This window comes from Macaca thibetana, chromosome 5, assembly GCF_024542745.1.
Source record: "Macaca thibetana thibetana isolate TM-01 chromosome 5, ASM2454274v1, whole genome shotgun sequence".
Taxonomy (NCBI): domain Eukaryota; kingdom Metazoa; phylum Chordata; class Mammalia; order Primates; family Cercopithecidae; genus Macaca; species Macaca thibetana.
In genome coordinates, this window is record NC_065582.1 from 147666657 (window position 1) to 147686055 (window position 19399).

At 36.5% G+C, this 19399-nt stretch overlaps 1 protein-coding gene and 1 long non-coding RNA gene across 10 annotated transcripts in view; one reads left to right on the top strand and one right to left on the bottom strand.

Moving 5' to 3' along the window:
* Positions 1-19399, top strand: part of LOC126954669 (uncharacterized) — a 106249-nt gene that overhangs the window by 59183 nt on the left and 27667 nt on the right. For 2 of the 5 annotated variants that reach the window (XR_007725683.1, XR_007725682.1), the window contains 2 exons: positions 40-162; positions 2481-2687. The exons of 1 other annotated variant lie outside the window; for it this stretch is intronic. This is a non-coding gene — a long non-coding RNA (uncharacterized LOC126954669). Of the gene's footprint in view, positions 1-39; positions 163-2480; positions 2688-19399 lie in introns of those variants that run through there. 2 more of the 5 variants (XR_007725687.1, XR_007725684.1) reach the window with 1 other exon arrangement.
* Positions 1-19399, bottom strand: part of KLHL5 (kelch like family member 5) — an 81323-nt gene that overhangs the window by 9871 nt on the left and 52053 nt on the right. For all 5 annotated transcript variants that reach the window (XR_007725680.1, XM_050790357.1, XM_050790354.1 and 2 more), the window contains 5 exons: positions 19021-19207; positions 12167-12391; positions 7947-8109; positions 2502-2714; positions 350-521 (listed from right to left, as the gene is read on the bottom strand). Coding sequence is in view for 4 of the 5 variants with exons in the window: in XM_050790357.1 (XP_050646314.1) it covers positions 350-521; positions 2502-2714; positions 7947-8109; positions 12167-12391; positions 19021-19207 (960 nt within the window). In the remaining variant the exon portion in view is untranslated. The remainder of the gene's footprint in view (positions 1-349; positions 522-2501; positions 2715-7946; positions 8110-12166; positions 12392-19020; positions 19208-19399) is intronic.

Below are 19399 nucleotides of genomic sequence, written 5' to 3' on the forward strand. Positions count from 1 at the left end.
CATAGTTTTCTGACTACTATCCTTGTTTTTATTTTCCAGTCTCCCCTCCCATCATTACAGCCTGCCTGTAGTCCTATCGGCTTTAATCAGGTTAGAACACCTCATCATGCAAGTGGTAGCAGATAATTATAATTTCTCTGAGTATTAACTTACATCTCAAAGGTAATTCTGGATTTTAATTATGTGATAAAATTAAACATTGCCTCTTTTTCTCATCTTTAATCAAGAGGTGATTGTCATATTTATGCCATATATTTCAGTATTGGACAAGATTGAGGGAATCTGTTTTACCATAAGAATTGTTTTAATAAAGAGAGTCAGTGTAATAATGAAACATGAAGTGCCGTACCTGGGTCCACTCATTTGTCTGGGGATCATAAGCCTCCACGGTATTAAGGTATGCTTGTCCATCATACCCCCCAACAGCATATAACTTATCGCCAAGTAAACAGACCCCCACTGCATCTCTGCTGATGCTCATGGATGCTACTGCAGTCCACATGTCTGTTTTGGGATCATATCTGAAAGAAAATTTCAGAACCAGAGCTGACATTATTCTTAAAGTATTTATGTAAAAACAGTTTTGTTCTTCAAGTCTATCTTCTGACTTATTATCTACTATGTAAATCAAATACATTTGAACATATTTTTGAGAAAAATACCAATATTTTTCTGACAACTTTAACTTACAGTATTATATTAACAGATCCACTTAACAGATGTATAACACTTAAAAGGAGCTAGGGTCAGTACTGAAAACTGCTTTCAGACCTTAGATTACCTACTGAAAATTTGGGGAAATCAATGCATTAAGCTCTATGTAAGATGGCTCACAGCCTCAATCATTGTAGCTGTCCAGTTTTGGGCTTTCTTGCTCCTTTCATGAGGTATCTTAACTAGAATTGCCCACAGTTGTATAGCTAAGAGCAGATACATCATGCTAGGATGACTGATATTGCTCCTAAATCTGTTGTATCAATGAACAGCTTTCCACTGAGTGTAGTACAACAGCAAGCCCATAATTCATGGGGCAAAGTATATAAACACTTCCACATTCCTTTCCTGGATTACAACATGAAACGAGCATAGGTCTGAATTGTTTTCCCCCCAATATAAGTGAAATGCAGTTGTAACTTTCCCGCTTTCTCAAACAACACCAATACAGAAAGCACTTGTTATGGTTTGGATGTGGTTCATCCTCCCCAAAACTCATGTTGAAATTTAATTGCCAATGTAATAGTGTTGGGAGGTGGGGCCTTTAAGAGGTGATTAGGTTGATAAGATGGATTAATGTTTTTCTCCTTGGTTAGTTCTTGTGTGAATGCATTAGTTCCTGTAAGAGCAGGTTGTTATAAAGTGAAGTTGCTTTGCATTTTTGAATGCCGACTTTCTCTTCCAATTCTCCAACATGTTATCACACAGCACAAGGCCCTGGCCAGAACCTATCAGATGCAGCCTCCCAATCTTGAACTTCCCAGCCTGAAGAACTGTGGGCTAAAGAAACCTCTTTTCTTTATAAATTACTCAGTCCTGGGTATTCTGTTATAGCAATAGGAAACAGACTAAGAGAGTGCTCATTATCATCAACAAACTTTGATTTTATTTTTTATCCTTCTTATGGTCACTTGGTCATGTACAACTTAAATAAATCAAACTAATCTTTAAAAAAAATCTGATCATGTCCAACAGACATACACATACACACACACACACACACACACACACACACACACACACTCTGTCACACATGGGTGCTCATTAACTTCCTATTTTTCTATTTTTCTTTATAATCCAAAACCCTTAACAATGCCTCAAGGAGTCTAGATGATCTGCACCCACCCTGCCCACTCCACCTCCTTTCCTGCCATTCCCTCCCCATCACTCTTTGCTCTCCAGCCACAATGGCTACCTTTCAGTTTCCTGTATGAACAGTATTTCTTTCTGCTTTGGAGTGTTCAGACAAACTCCTATTGATTGTACCGCCTAAATCCATTCAATTCTCGCTATTCCTTGTACTAAACTAAACATAAGAAATGGGAACCTGACCTACCATCCAAATCTCCCACTGCTCTTCGGCTCTCTACCTGGCACCACACTTGAGTTTTGCCAGGCCAGTTGAGATGACTTAAGTTTGTAAGCCTTATTATTAGTTTTTTATTTTATATCAAAACACACAGAAATGTCCCTATCCTTTTCGCTTTTTATTTAGCCTACAGCCCTTAAGTCATTCTGCATAAAATTCATCAAGCTCCTCTTCTTATTAGGTCCAATATCCCATATAAAGTAAAATTGCCTTGCGTGTAGTGCATGCTCAACACAAACTTATTTTTCTGGAAGTATCAGTTCCTGTGAGAGCAGGCTGTTATAAAGTGAAGCTGCTTTGCATTTTTGAATGCTGACTTTCCCTTCCAGTTCTCCAACATGTTCTCCAAATAGACATAAGTATCAGTGACTTATATATATGTTTTTCTTGTTCCTAGTTTTTCTTTGCAGGAAATTACCTCTCCACACAGTCTGAGAGTCTGGAAGTCAAGTTGGATGCGGGAGCGTCGTGCCCCCCTATAGCATACAGCAGTCCGTTCCAGGTCGTCACTCCTACGCCACCTCTCCTTTTTGACATCTGTGCACACAGTGTCCACTTATTAGTATGAGGATCAAAACATTCTACTGATTTGAGACAAGAGCTTCCATCACGACCACCAACTGCATAAAGTCTGTAAAAAGAATAAATGAAATGATAAATAAGACATTGTGCCATTATGCTTAGAACAAAGTGGCTCTTCTTATGTTATTTCATTGAATTTAAGGTGCCATCAGTTATAAAACACACTGTCAATGTGTGTGTCATTAAAGAAGATATGCTATGTTTGAAATGACACATGTAAGTATCTTATATCACTCTGTATAAACATGAAAAGGAAAACAAACTGCACATGAAGGCACTGACAACTATTTCACCACTGCCATCTCTTTGACAAGTCACCATTGATTGTAATATGCACTGAAATTCTAGAGGTGTTAAAATGTGTGTCTTAGAATAGACAAAATATGGTGTATAAATATACCATGGCTTATTTTTTTTTTTTTAATAGTTCAGACTTTATTATCAAGGAAGGAAACTAACCTTCTCTGAGCACCTACCATAGGTTAGGGACTTTATATGTACTAATTTAATCGTCACAGTGATATAAGAAACTGTTTGAATCCCTGTTTCACAGGTAAAGAAACAAGGGTTCACAGAGAGTAAGAGACTTGCACAGGGTCACCCAGTAAGAAGCAGAATCGGGACACGTAGTTTTATTAATGAACAAACAGTTGGACAGTCAACACAGTCATGTAGAATGTACTTGTAATAGTGAAATAGGAGAATAAAAATATAGCTTGAAACAATGGCATAAAAAGTAACATTTGTTACATATGAACAATGATCCTTCATTAATTTAAATTACTGCAGAAAAGGATATAGGTTATCACGTGAACGACCTAAATGTTACCTAGTAGATCAATTTAAATTCATTATCAATACACTGCACTAATTTGAAATAGTCTTTTACTCTGAACCTAAAACGTTTGTAAAATATTTTAAATATCTGAACATAGTATTTCTTGTTAAGCAAAAATCTTCTTGTATTTACTATTCATTTGGGAAGCTCTCTATAAATATTTTTTCTACGAGTTTTTTAAAAGAGTAAATTTACTTTGTTGCTCATCAAAAACATTATACATTTTGAATTTACAAATGTTAGTTAATACTTAACTGTTTTTATCATTTCTCAAGAAATAATATTTTAATTATCCCAAATTTCTGCCAATTAAAACTCTAGGTGTTTATATTTAGGTAAATCTACATATTTAACCACAGATTTCCTAATTAAGGTATGCCACTATGTCACTGAAACTGTTTCTTAAATAATAAGATGACCATATCTTAAACAGCAACATATGGTTGTAGCAATATCTTGTTCTAAACTTAAACTATATTAATAGTATGGAAATTGAAATTTATTTGAAACATCTATTAAAATTTATCTTAAAACTTCTTTTATCTGTTAAAAACTTTTATCTATTAGTAACTTGTTTATGTTCTAGTTCTTAATATTATTCTTATCTTCAACTAATACTTGGTAGAAGAGTTATCTAAATATGGATCACAGAACATAAGAAGCCTTCAACAATTAGGGAGGATCAGTAATTTAAAATAATTCACACATGCATATGTGTGTGCACATGTGTGCACACCCACACATACCCACACACAATAGGCTTTAAAGCCTCTTACGCTCTTGAACAGTGGACTCGTGGGTCTTAATTGTAAAGAATGGTACAGTACAATGATTAAGAGCATGAACTCTGGAACCAGACAATTCTGGTTCTACCACTTACTAGTTGTGACTATGAACAAGTTATTTAACCTCCATCTAAATTTCATCATCTATAAACCCTGCCTCATAGGATTCTTGATAATTAAATTTAAAGTACTTTGAACACTGCCTAGTACATGATAATCATGGTGTAAACATTTACAGAGAAAAATTAATTGTCTCTGTGTTCTTGTAGAAAATAGCACTTACAGGAGATCTTAAGTGTACAAACAATGTTTATATTCAGCTAATATTAAGGGTTAAAATCGATTGGTAACACTTCCTAAATAATCATTATCTCAAGCAATGATTTTCAAACTGTGTTCTAAGAATAGGATTCTATGAAGAAATTGAGGGAGTCTAAAAAATGGTTCATTTGAATTTCAAATTTTAAAAATTATTTTTAATTTTCAAAAATATCACCTTGCTCAATTAAATGTCATGTAAGACTCAGAACTCATCTCTCTTCCCCATGATAGTGTCTATTATAATAAAAAGAGAAATATTATGTCAACTTGTGAAAGTATTGCACTACCTATATATACTTAATAATAAGATTTAGGTCTTGCCTGACTTTTAAAATTATGATCAAGAATGCAAGTAGGCTGGGCACGGTGGCTCACACCTGTAATCCCAGCACATTGGGAGGCCAAGATGGGAAGAATTACTTTGGCCCAGGTATTTGAGACCAACCCGGGCAGCACAGTGAGATCCCATCTCTACAAAAAATCATTTTTTAAAAATTAGCCAGGCATGGTGGTGCATGCCTGTAGTCCCAGCTACTCAGGAGGCTGAGGTGTGAGGATAGCTTGAGCCTGGGAGGGAGGTTGAGGCTGCAGTGAGCTGTGATCGTGTCACTGCACTCCAGCCTGGGCAACAGAGCTAGACCCTGTCTCAAAAGTAAAAGGAATGCAAGTAGTTGGCAGATACTGTTTGAGATTCAACTTAGAAAAAAGATTTATTACTACTTTCAAACTGTTTGGGCAATTGAACTGAAGAATTTCCTGAAATTCCAATTAAATTACTCTAGTAGTTAAAATAACTGTTACCATTTCAGCCTCTTATCTGTGAATCAAGATTTTCCTCATATTAGACAATCAAGACAAGACACAGAAATAAGCTGAGTGCTCTTTAAAATTTATTCTTCTGTTCTTCAGCACTTACTCTTCTTCACAGATTTTTATAATAAGTAAATATAAGCTTGAACTTGTGATACATTTTAAGTAAGCTTAAAATAAACTTGAACTTCCATTTGCCTTTTAAATATTGAGGTATTTTTAAGATTTCATTTGAAAGAGAGATTTAACTGCTAAAAATATTTGTCAGCCAGTGCCTTAAAGGTAGCCTGAGCAACTGGAAGTCTAAATAAGGTTTCTTTCTGTCAAACATGGTAGGAAAATTTTATGATTTGGGAGGCCAAGGTAGGCTGATCACTTCAGGTCAGGAGTTCGAGACCAGCCTGGCTGACACAGTGAAACCCTGTCAAGAATACAAAAATTAGCTGGGCATGGTGGCGGGTGCCTATAATCCCAGATACTTGGGAGGCTGAGGCAGGAGAATCACTGGAACCCAGGAGGAGCTGAGATTGCCCACTGCCCTCTAGCCTGGGAGATAGAGCGAGACTCTGTCTACTACCCCACCACTGCCCACCAAAAAAAAAAAAAGAAAAGAAAAAGAAATTATAAATAAGTTAAAATAGGCCAGGTGCAGTGGCTCATGCCTGTAATCCCAGCACTTTGGGAGGCCAAGGTGGGTGGATCACCTGAGGTCAGGAGTTCGAGACCAGCCTGGTCAACATGGCGAAACCCTGTCTCTACCAAAAATACAAAAATTAGCTGGATGTGGTGGTGCACACCTGTGGTCCTAGCTACTTGGGAGGCTGAGGCAGGAGAATCGCTTGAACCTGGGAGGTGGAGGAGGCTGTAGTATGCTGAGATCGTGTCACTGTACTCCAGCCTGGGCAACAAAGTGAGACTCTCTCTCAAAATAAATAAATAAATAAGTTAAAATAACAAAAACCACAAAAATCAAAGCTCTTCATTTTACAGAATAAAAAAATTGAGGCACAGAGAAATGATTTGTTCTAAACCACAAAGCAATGATAAAAGATGCATCATTAGTTTTTTTCAACCAACCACATACTTTCTACTTATTCCAGATTCTTTAGATATACTATACTTTCAAAATCAAATTTCATAATAGTTAGTAGATTAGAGATCCTTAGCTTCTGATATGATTAATTAGGTTGTCTCTGAATTACATTCAATTAACTGTACTTTAGGTGGGTTAAGGATTGAAATATTTCTCATTAGAGGGCAAGAAAAGGTAAGAAAGTAAGATGTTTCTATGCCTAGAAAGCTAAGCTACTGTAGGTCCGGAAATCAGGTTTCAGAGAAGGCAATTATTGTTTTGTCCTCTTAGAAATAAGGGTTAAGAAATATGCTGCTGAACAAAAATTAATCCAATGAATCAATCCCAAAGGTTTAAACCAAAGGGTCAAAGCCGAGAAGATACTGTTTCATTTTCTTTTTCTATTTACTAGCTTATTTAATGGCTGATTCTTATCAAAGAGTTTAGAAAGATATGTAGTGATGAATTTTGAAGTGATTTCTTTAGCTAAAATAAATGAGGGCAGGGGCATGGAGATCAAAAACATCTAAAAAGTGATTTCCATTTATCCATCTTATCACATGTAATAGTGCTTAAAAAAAAGTACCAAAAAGTAGAACATAACTGATGGGTCCTGAAGAAACAAGATCTTAGGTCCTAAAATATAAAACATTTCACTAATTTTTCATTTTCCTTATAATCAATAACAAAATTCTATAAATAATTTTAATTCTATTTTAACCTTGATTCATTTATTTTTCTGGAAACAATGATAAAGCATTCTAAATGAGCAAAAGGTACCCCACAAATAACTTTTCTTTAACAACCACAGACGGCTTCATTTTATGGAAGAAGAAAGGACTGAAAAAAGACACACATTTACTTTCCGAGTAACAGAGCTAGTAGTGATGGCTCTACCTATATTTATTTATTCAGAGCAGACAAGAAGCAAGAGAGCACCTCTTTATAAATCCATTCTAGTTTTCACCAGTTTTCCAAGATAAGAAAGAGGTGAAAGTCAAGATAAGAAAGAGGTGAAAGTCAAGATAAGAAAGAGGTGAAAGTCAAGATAAATCAGTAGAAAAGATGGAAGGAATTTTTAGAGAAACACTGAGAGAGACTACACTACTTTTAAAAGACCATACATGCTTTTAAACATAATACAGATAATATACTTTTAAAGTATATTAAATAAAATATTTTAATATACAATTTTTACAGTACAACTTATTAATATTGAACATTAATATAAAATGTCTTCACTCAAAATAACTAGAAATGTACAGTATCTGCATATTAAAATGAAAGCCTAGCTTAACAATCAACTGTTTATATTTACAACTATTATAGAAGACATTGTCTTAAAAGTCTCTTCAAATCACTGTAAATATTTATGTATATCTTTAAATTAGAAATGATATAGCTTAATAAATTTGGTGTACTGCATTTTAAATAGAACTTTAGGTACTTCCTTACTTTCCACTTAGTACTGCCACACCTACTGTACTCCTGGGGGTAGACATAGTGGCAACAAAATTCCACTGGCGAGCCTGGGGGTCCCATCTTTCCACCGTGTTCAGATAGCTCCAGCCATCATGTCCTCCTACAGCATACATGGGACCTTCTAGTACAGCCACACCTATGAAGAGACAGGAAACAACGACTTCAGATTGGCTGCCGTCTTAAAAATCACATTTTAATTGAAGTACAATAAGCCTTAAACATACAAATGGAACTGAGTAAACATTTATAATGTAGACATGTGTCCTCAGTGTTCTTAGTAGGTCGGTGGGTGGGTGGGTGGGGAGTTGAAATAGCATGGGAGTTCTGGTCTTAAACGTTCTAGAGACTGGCCAGGCGTGGTGACTCATGCCTGTAATCTCAGTGGTTTGGGAGTCCAAGGTGGGAGGATCACTTGAGGTCGGGAAGTTCGAGACAGGCCTGGCCAATATGGCGAAATCCCTTTTCTACTAAAAATACAAATATTAGCTGGGCATGGTGGCAGGTGCCTGTAATCCCAGCTACTTGGGAGGCTGGGGCAGGAGGATCGATTGAGCCCTGGGGGCGGAGGTTGCAGTGAGCCAAGATCACGCCACTGCACTCCAGCCTGGACAACAGAGTGAGACTCTGTCTCAAAAAAAAAAGTTCTAGAGGCTGGGCGAGGTGGCTCAAGCCTGTAATCCCAGAGCTCTGAGAGGCCAAAGTAGAAGGATCTCTGTGAGATTAGCCTGGGCAACACAGGAAGGCTGCCATTTCTATGAAATTTTTTTGTTAAAATTAGCCAGGCATGGGGGCATTACCTATAGTCCTAGCTAAGGTGAAGGATCCCCTGAACTCAGGAGTTTCAGGACGCACTGAGCTATGATCACACCTCCAGCCTGGATGACAGAGTGAGACCCTGTCTCTAAAAAAAATTAAAAATTTTACAGGCAATATTTTTAGGTACAACGGTGGAAAATTATTTTAAAATTGCACCAGATGCATAAACTGCTACTATTTAAAACATTTTTCAATAATTTGGATTTAAGATATATTTGGAAAAGTATTTTTATACCTTCTCCCCTATTAATTCAAATTCATGAGATTTTACTATAGTTAGATTCGATACCATAATCTATTGGTATGATTCATCAGCAGGGAGCTGAGCTAGATTCATTTGTTAATTTATTCACCAAATATCTTCTGCATGTCTACTAAGTACCGGGCACTCAACAGAATATAACAGGTAAGGGCTGTGCCCTCATAAATCTTATAGTCAGGAAACAGACATAAAATATATTTTAGTTAATAACAATTGCTAATTTAAAAAGTGGTACAGAGTAAAAGGATAGAGAGGGTCAGGGGAGACCTTTCTGGTAAGGTAACATTTAAGCAGGAATGTGAATGAAGTTGGGAAACCAGATTTGGAGATAGCTGGGGGAAGAGAAGGTGAGGTAGAGGAAATGGCAGTGCAAAGGTCCTGAGGTATGCTCACTGTGTCTGAGGGACAACAAGGTGGCCAGTCTGGCTAGGCAGGGTGAGTGAGGGGGAAAATATAAGAGATGAGGGAGAGTGTACAGCCAGAGCATGCAGGGCAGAGACTGCAGATAAGGACTCTGATCTTATCTCTTGTAAGGACTTTGGATTTTATTCTGAATGAGACGGAGAACGGTCTCCGTGATGGCTTTGATATGGCTTTAAGGTAGGGGGATTTGAGAAGAGGTGCGACATGATCATGGCCAGGTGAGATAAAATGTCTCACTTGGGGGCCAAAAGAACCCCTGTATTACAGATATAATTTGTGAAATCAGAGCCAGATAAGAAAAATACTCATCATTCATGCATGACCCAAATCAACGTATTATTCCACTCATTTATTACATATTGTACCCCACCAGTACTAGCTTTTGGAGATTTTATATGTGTGTGTGTGTACACATATATACACACATATATGTGTACATAAATATGCATACATGTTATTTATATGCTTATACATGCATATACACATTTTATATGTGTATATATTTATGTATAAACAAAAATATACACATATCAAAATATACATGTATAATATATACACATACTGTATATACTTGTTTATGATATATGTATATCTAATTTTACATATATACATGTATATGTAATGCGTAATATGTCAAAGGGGGCAGAAAACTTAAGGGGTTCACCTAATTCAACCCATTAAAAAATGGCTTTGAAAAGAAATTTTAAGCCTGGTGTGGTAGCTCACAAGTGTAATTCTAGCACTTTCAGAGGCTGAGGCAGGCAGACTGCTTGAGCCCAGGAGTTCCAGACCAGCCTGGGCAACATGGTGAAACCCTGTCTCCACCAAAAATACAAAAATTAGCCAGGTGTGATGGTGCATGCCTGTAGTTCCAGCTACTAGACACGCTGAGGTGGGAGGACTGCTTAAGCCCAGGAGGAAGAGGTTGCAGTGAGCCAAAAATGTACCACTGCATTCCAGCCTAGGTTACAGAGCAAGAACCTGTCTCCAAAAAAAAAAAAAAAAAAAAAAAAATTTAGCAGAACTCCTTTTTTGAATGAAATGTCCATAAAATTCCCACATATGAAGAGATAAAAGGAATGTTTCTTAAATAAAAGATTATTTTAGGCCAGGTGTGGTGGCTCATGCCTGTAATCCCAGCACTTTGGTAGGCCGAGGTGGGTGGATTTAAGAGGTCAAGAGATTGAGACGATCCTGGCCAACATGGTGAAACCCGTCTCTACTGGTGGAAACACAAAAATGAGCTGGGCATGGTGGCACGCGCCTGTAGTCCCAACTACTAGGGAGGCTGAGGCAGGGGAATCACTTGAACCCGGGAGGCGGAAGTTGCAGTGAGCCGAAATTGCGCCACTGCACTTCAGCCTGGCAACAGAACGAGTCTCTGTCTCAAAAAAAAAAAAAGTTTATTTTATAAGTTCAAATTTGTAACAGTTATTTAATTACAAGGTAATTTAGTAAGAACATTGTTGTGTTGAATGACACAAAACTTTTAAATTAGGGCTTAAAGAAGACAGTTTTGAGCCATGTGATCATTTTCCTTTCAACTTGCTGCAGTTCAGTAAAGTCTTCTGTATGGCACCTAGAACTACTGACAGTATTCAATGCACAGTGTCATTTGCACAGAATAACTGGACTATGAGCAATCACATTCTATGCACTATATCCATAAGGATTTAGCCTGTGTTAGAATTACATTTTCTTCCCCATTGTAGGGGAGGGGAAGCACGCAGTTGACTCACTCTACCCTGGATTTTATGGTCAACCCAAATTTCTAAGTCTCATTCATGCTCAACTCACATTTTCCCAGTCTGTGCCTATATAATAGTTGATTTTATGGACTCAAGAGTCATGTTTTACAAGTTTACTTTGTTACATTTCATATAGTTAATTTTAAGCTCCTCCTCTCTGTCTTTGCCTTAACCCTCTGGTTTTATTTCCTTATCAAACTTCAAACTTAAGATGATCTTGCATTGAGAACTAATTACAACTAGTGGAAATCTATGTCTCTTTGAACTTTTACTGTACCCACCACCATACCCATTTCAATCTTCATCCCTAGAGAGTTTTCATTACTGTCTACTGTTATTTAGCGGAAGCCTCTACTCTGGTGGTCAGTATTAATAAACTGAGTATTGTATAAACCATACTATCTAAACTCAACCATACCTTCACTGGTATTGATCTTTTTTTTTGTTTTGTTTTGTTTGTTTTTGTTTTTGTTTTTTTGAGATAGATCTGTTGCCCAGGCTGGAGTGCAGTGGCAAGATCACAGCTCACTGAAGCCTTGACCTGCCAGGCTTAAATGATTCTCCCTCCTCAGCCTCCTGAGTAGCTGGGACTACAGGCCCAAGCCACCTAATTTTTTAATCAAAAATTTTTTTTTCCCAGCTAATTTTTAAATTTTTTGTAGAGACTGTTTTTTCCTAAGTTGCCCAGGATGGTCTTGAACTCCTAGGCTCAAGCAATCCTCCTGCTTTGGCCTCCCAAATTGCCGGGATTACAGGCGTGAGCCACTGCATCCGGCCTCATCTTTTATGATGACCTGTCAAGTTCTTTATTGCAGCATGTGAGGAATGCTTGGTGACTGCTGCTGATGCAGTGGCTGCCACACCGGTCTTCTGCCTGGTACAGAATGTAAACGTGCTGTGGGATCTACGTGATATTTTGAGTGAATCTGCACAGTTATACTTACCAAGGCCATGTCTATGTGTGGACATAGGTGGCATCACACTCCAAGTTTTTGTTTTGGGGTTGTAGCACTCTACAGTATTCAAAGTCTTCAGTCCATCTCTTCCTCCAACCACATACAGTTTGTCATCTAGCACTGCAACACCGAACTGTAGCCTCCTCCCATTCATATTTGCTACTGGAGTCCACATATTTGTACGGAGATCATATTTTTCAATGCTTGTTGCTCCTTCATAGTAATATACAGAAGTTATATAAATAAAAATTATACCATAATTGGTAATTTTATGAAATTACAGATACAAAAATATAATCTTATTAGCATTGAGAATAATAATTTTATTATATTTCATGAAGGTCCTGCATGATCTAGCCTCTGCCTAACTCTGTGTCCTCGACTCTTACTATTCTCCAGGGTACACACGGGCCCTAGTAAGAAAAGGTGTCAAATGGAGAAGGATTATCTGTCAAAGGAGGGTGAGAAACAAACACCCAGAAGTAGGGGGAAAAAAAGCAGAGGCTTAGTTAAGTGTCATGGAAGCCAAAGGAAGAAAGTTTATAGCAGTAGGTCTGCTAACAGTATCCCACTGAAAGGATCAAATAAGATGAAGACTAAGAAGTATTATTGGATTTAGCTACATGGAGGTCATTGATGACTTCAGTGGGAGGTTCCTTATTGAGTGGTTGAGATGTGACTGGGAGGTGAGGAAACACAGACAGTGAGCGTAGAAGATTCTTCTGAGAAGTCTGGCTATCAAAGTAAGGAGAGGTAGAAATTACTAGAAGAGTTGAGGAAAGTTTTGTTTTGTTTTGCTTTTAAAATTTGAAAACTCAAGAGTTGCTTAAATGTGAATGAAAAGGATCTGGTTGAGAGGAAAGCAGCTAAAAATACAGGAGATGAAAGAGATCAGAATGAACATAATGAACCATGTTCATTATGGTTCGTGGGGAGGCAGGAAAGCACAGTACCCAGGGCACAGGCAGAAGAGCTGGCTTTCACAGGAGGAGGGGAACATCTTCTACTGCAATAAGCAAGGATAGGGTACAGATCAGGTACTTTGGAAACTATGAGGGTAAGGAATTCAGGAAGTTGCTGCCTGAAGGCATCTATGTTTTTCTTTCTTTTTTTTTAAGAATTGGAAGATTCCAGGACTCCTTTGTTCTCTTTATGAGTTAAGATGAGCGGATGTTTAAAAAAAAAAAAAAACCCTCTAAAATAAACCTAACCCCCAATTGTGAAGAGTTCAACTAGAACCCTCCTCTCTCTTCTAAGCTTCTAACACATCAAGTAAGCAGTGCTAACCTTACAGAATTATAATCATGACTAACACTTATTCTAAAGTATTTGTTATAATTTGGTCATCAGAGCACTAGTATTATTGATAATTTCCTAAAATTTAGAAATAGTTTTGTTATACATATGGATTTTCTCATGTTAAAGTTTTTATTTACCCTACAGAATTCTAAATTATTTGGGATAGACAGCAAGTCTTTTTCTACCTCTGCATGCATGCATATATATATATTTTTTTTTTTTTAAATATTTTTTTATTTATTTTTATTTTTATTTTTTGAGACAGAGTCTTGCTTTATCACCCAGGCTGGAGTGCAATAGCATGATCTTGGCTCACCACAACCTCCACCTCCAAGGTTCAAGTAATTCTTGTACCTCAGCCTCCCAAACTGGGATTACAGATATGTACCAATCACTCCCAACTAATATTTTGTATTTTTAGTAGAGACAGGGTTTCACTATATTGGCCAGGCTGGTCTCAAACTCCTGGCCTCAAGTGATCCTCCCACCTCGGCCTCCCAAAGTGCTGGGATTATAGGCATGATCCACTTTGCCCGGCCTTCACCTCTGTATTTTTCACAGCACCAAATAAGAGTCCCTTATACATAGTATAGCTATTCAAAAATATGTTTGAGTACTTTTTCTTTATAGTTTCTAGCTATAGTGAGGTTTTTTTACTCATATGCTTACATTATAATAGTAACATACATAGTAATAGTATATTTAATTACTCTAAATTTGATCTTAAAATATCATTCCTGCCATCAAATAAATCAAATCAAATTAGAAAATTCCCTCCAACAAATAAAAAGCTAATCATCTCTCTTCACAAATATATTTAGGGAATACTTTTCTTTTGAATTTTAAGTTATTTCTTTTAGATCTAGTTTACTAAGCAGTATCATATTCATATGAATTGGTAACTAAAAGTTATTTTGCTAATTTGAAACATAAAATATTAAAACATAGTCTCAGGTATATATATTTAATATATATTATGTTATATTTAATATATATTTAATATATATTATAATACATTTATTATATATTATGATATATTTAATATATAATATTAAATATAATATATAAATTATATATTTATATAGTATATGTTATATCATATGTAATATATAATATATGTTATATCATATGTATCATATATATTATGTAATATATAATATAATATATAATACCTATGATATATAATATAAATTATATATTAAAATTATATTATAAATTATATATAATATATTATAATAATTATTATATATTAATATATAATTATATAATTATATATTATAAATTATATTATATATTATATGTATTATATATTATATCGATCATATGTATATTATATATTATATAATATGTATTATAATATATAATATATAAATATAATGTTAAATATAATATATATTAAATATATACATATTTAAATCCAAATATCCAAAACTAACAAAAGCCTAATAATTGTAAAATTTTATGTAAAACCTTGGGGCTTCCCTAATTTATACCAAAGAATTAACCTTTTATAAAAGTAAGCACAAATATACTCTAACATTTTCTGAGTGGCTATTTGGAGCCAGTATTCACTTATTTGTTTGGCCCTATACTAAACAGATACATGAAGGAACCAAGAGTCCAATGGTCAGACTACCATCCGACTAAGGCAAACTGCTCTTCATTATAAAGATGGGAAATAAATTAGGGCCAGGCAGATAGCTTGAACAGGATAGGTCAGAGTATTTAATTATTAAAAAATACTCAGAAATAAAGTTGGTCAAACAGAAGGGTCAGATTAGAGAAAGTCTTAAATGAGGCATTTGCATCTTATGTGCTAAGAAATAAAGACTGCTGGAGTTTTTGAGCAGAATAATGGCATGTTCATTGAAGAGTCAGTGGAGTAGAATATCATCTCCAAAGCCAAAATGCCTTTTTGAATCTTGATCTTATCACGAATTAGTTGTGTAATCTTTGGAAAGTTAGTTAAGTTCTCCCAAGTCTTAGTTTCCCTATCTATAAAAAGAGAACTGTTTTGAAGATGAAATGATATAGGCTAAGTCTTAGCATAATGCCTGCCACATATTAACAACGTAATGAATGCTATTCCCTCTAAATTAACATGACCAAAATATGTAGGCTGACGAAAGGCTAACTGGAATTAGAAGGATGGCAGCAGAAATTTGGAAGAATTAGATATAAGACCCATTTGAAAAAAGACCTGACGACTGTCAGAATGTAAGATTTCAGAGAGAGAGAGAGAGAATGAGAATTGTTTACTTTGGGTGCTTAGTATCTAGTCCCCTTCCCAAGCTTGGGGAATTTTCCACTGTATGTATGAGCCTTTATGGGAAGCAGGAACTCATCTCCTAGAAAGCTGAAAAGACAGATACACATTTTCCTTGCCATGTACCAAGGCAAGTTTCCTTGCCTTTCCATGTACCAAGTTTGAGTTAAAAGCTGAGCAGCATGACTTATAATCCTTGTGGGAAGGAGGGGGGAGGGATAGCAGTAGGAGATATACCTAATGTAAGTGACGAGTTAATGTGTGCAGCACACCAACATGGCACATGTATACATATGTAACAAACCTGCACGTTGTGCACATGTACCCTAGAACTTAAGGTATAATAATAATTTAAAAAGCTGAGCATCAAATAGATATTTCATACAAGTTGGAAATATGAGAATAAAATCAAAGTGAGGGTATTATACATAAATATAGAGATAACAGTTAAAGCCTTGAAAAGGAGAGAAAAAGATAGAGGGAGGAGAGTGCTAGTAATGACTCTACAAAAGCTAGCACCAGCTCCAGGTACACAGATGACAATAAGTATTTGCAGATTATCTGAACAACGGAAAATCTTTTCCAATGTTGAAATATTTATACTGTAACCCTAATCAGTTATTTATTTCTGTACCATGCAGTCATCAGGCCTATATCTAAAACTTAAGCATCTACAAATAAATAGCACTATGTTATATGTATTTGGGTTAGAAAGTGGTAGTCAGGGGGTTGCTATTGAATGGTCATGGAAGGCCTCCTTGGTAAGTTGTCATTTGAGAGATTTGAGTGAATAATTTCTGCTAGGCACTTCAATATCTGGGGGCAGAGCATGCCAGTGAGAGCATCAGCTAAAGTAATATCCTGGATATGGATAAAATGTTTGGCCTGTTAGATGAATGAAAAGGCCAATGGGGTTGAAATAAAAGCATCAGTAAGGGAAGAAGTATTAACAGAATGAGCTGACATCAGATCAGAGAGGTAGCCAGAAGTCAAAGAGAGATTGTCAGGAGATTGCAGACTGCTAATGCCAGGAGTTCAAAGGGGAGATCAATGCATATTGAGGGATAATACACAGAAAGCTACTAGCATAACACTGGCGACCAGCAGGCACTGTGCATAGTGTTTATTGCTATTATTTTTAATTATTATTTTTTTTTGAGACAGACTCTCACTCTGTTGCCCAGGCTGGGGTATAGTGGTATGATTTCTGCTCACTGCAATCTCTGCCTCCCAGGTTCAAGCAATTCTCCTGCCTCAGCCACCCAAGTAGCTGGGATTACAGGCAACTGCCACCACGCCTGGCTAAATTTTTTTGGTATTTTTTAGTAGAGATGAGGTTTCACCATGTTGGCCAGGCTGGTCTCGACCTCCCGACCTCAAGTGATCCACCTGCCACGGCCTCTCAAAGTGCTGGGATTACAGGCATGATCCAGCCTATTTTTAATATTAATAATAACTTGTGAGAGTGGTACAAAGAATTCTTAAGATACCTTTGACCCAGATTTCCCAAATGTTTACTTTTTACTGTATTTGCTATGTAGGTATTTTTTTTTTTCCTGAACTGTTTGAAGAGTAAGTTGTGGCCTGGTGCACTGGTTCACAGCTGTAATCCCATCGTTTTGGGAGGTTGAGGCAGGCAGATCACTTGAGGTCCGGAGTTTGAGAACAGCTGGTCAATATGGTGAAACCCCATCTCTACTAAAAATACAAAAATTAGTCAGGCATGTGTGGTGGCATGTGCCTGTAGTTCCAGCTACTCAGGAGGCTGAGGCAGGAGAATTGTTTGAACCCAGAAGGCAGAGGATGCAGTGAGCTGAGATAGCATCACTGCACTTTAGCATGGGTGACTGAACAAGACTCTGTCTCAAAAAAGCAAAAAACAAAAAAACAGTAACTTGCAGAAATTATGGCATTATACCCCTAATACTCAGTGTATCTTCCTCAAAATGAGAAATTATCTTATAAGACCAAAATACAATAATCAAAATCTGGAAATTAACTTTTTTTTTCTTCTTTTTTTTGAGATGGAGTCTTGCTCTGTCACCCAGGCTGGAGTACAGTGGCGCCATCTCGGCTCACTGCAACCTCTGTTTCCTGGACTCAGGTGATCCTCCTGCCTCAGCTTCCCGAGTGTAGCTGGGACTATAGGCGTGTGCCACCGTGCCTGGCTAATTTTTTTGTATTTTTGGTAGAGACGGGGTTTCACCATATTGCCCATGCTGGTCTTGAACTCCTGACCTTAAGCGATCCACCCACCTCATCCTCCCAAAGTGCTGAGATTACAGGCGTGAGCCACAGTACCCGCCTGAAATTAACATTTATGCCACGTTATTATCTAATCTACAGACCTTATTTGGATTTTGTCATTTGTCTCAGTTATGTCCTTTACAGGAAAAGAAAATCCAAGATGATGCATTATAATAGCTGTCACATCTCTTTAGTCTCCTATAATCTGGAACAATTTCTGAATCTTCTTTTTTATTTCATGACACTGACATTTTTGAATACTACAGACAGATAAGTTATTTTGTAGACTATCTCTCAACTTAGATTTGTTTCCTCCTCATGATTAGATTCAGGTTATACACTCTTGGCAAGGACGGCATAGATGGGTGGCTGAGTTCTCCGTGCATCCTGTCCTGCACAATGCTGCTGCTTAGTCTGATTTCTGTCAACATTATCTTTGATCATTTGCTTAAGTGCTGTGTGCCAGGTTTTTCTACTGTAAATATACTATTTGTATATTTGTAACTAGTAAACGTGTGGCTGAGAGACACTTTTAGACTAAGTATCCTGTTGTCAAACTTTTCCCACTAGTCTCAGCATCCACTGATAATTCTCAACTGAATTGGTTATTGGTGGTTACTAAATGGTAACTTTTGTAATCTCATCTTTCCTTCTATATTCATTCATTGGCATTCTTCTGTAAGGAAGAGCTTTCCTTTCTCCCTTATTTGTATAGGTGTGGAACCATGAATACTTATTGATTTCATAGGTTATAATCCTTTACTATTATTTATTTTGATGCTCAGATTATCCCAGATTTGGACAGTAGTAGCCCTTACAAGCTGTTTCCTGTGTCTTTTGACCTGTCTCCATCATTCTTTGACCACTTCCTTTTTTCCGGTCTAGAGGATGTTACACAATTCTCTGGTACTTTTTCTGCCCCTGTCCTGCAACCAGCCATTTCTCCAAAGAGTTCTTTGGCCATATATGTACTTATTAAAATATCTTTTTCTTTGTTCCTCCCTCCCCCAAATAAAAGATTATTTGATACCTTTCGTTGAATCGATTCCCCCAACTGCAAATAATGTACCAACAGTTGACTTCCTAGGTTTTGTACGAGGACTCTGTAACATGGGTCGTCTCTCTGGTAATAAATGGTACTTCATTGCTTCCATAATGAGTTTCTGACATTCTATATCATCCCGAAAAAGTGCATTATTTTCCATGTCTGCCAGGAACTAGAAAAGAATAGCGGTGGGTATGTATACTGAATGACTAAGAAAATGGTAGGGTTTACAGAAAAAAATGACATAATTATCAAAAGGATTTTTACATATTTTTAAAAAATTCAAGCATAGGCACATATTTTTAACTAAAATATGCAACATTTACAAGATTTACATTTTAAATTTCATTGAAAAACAAAACAT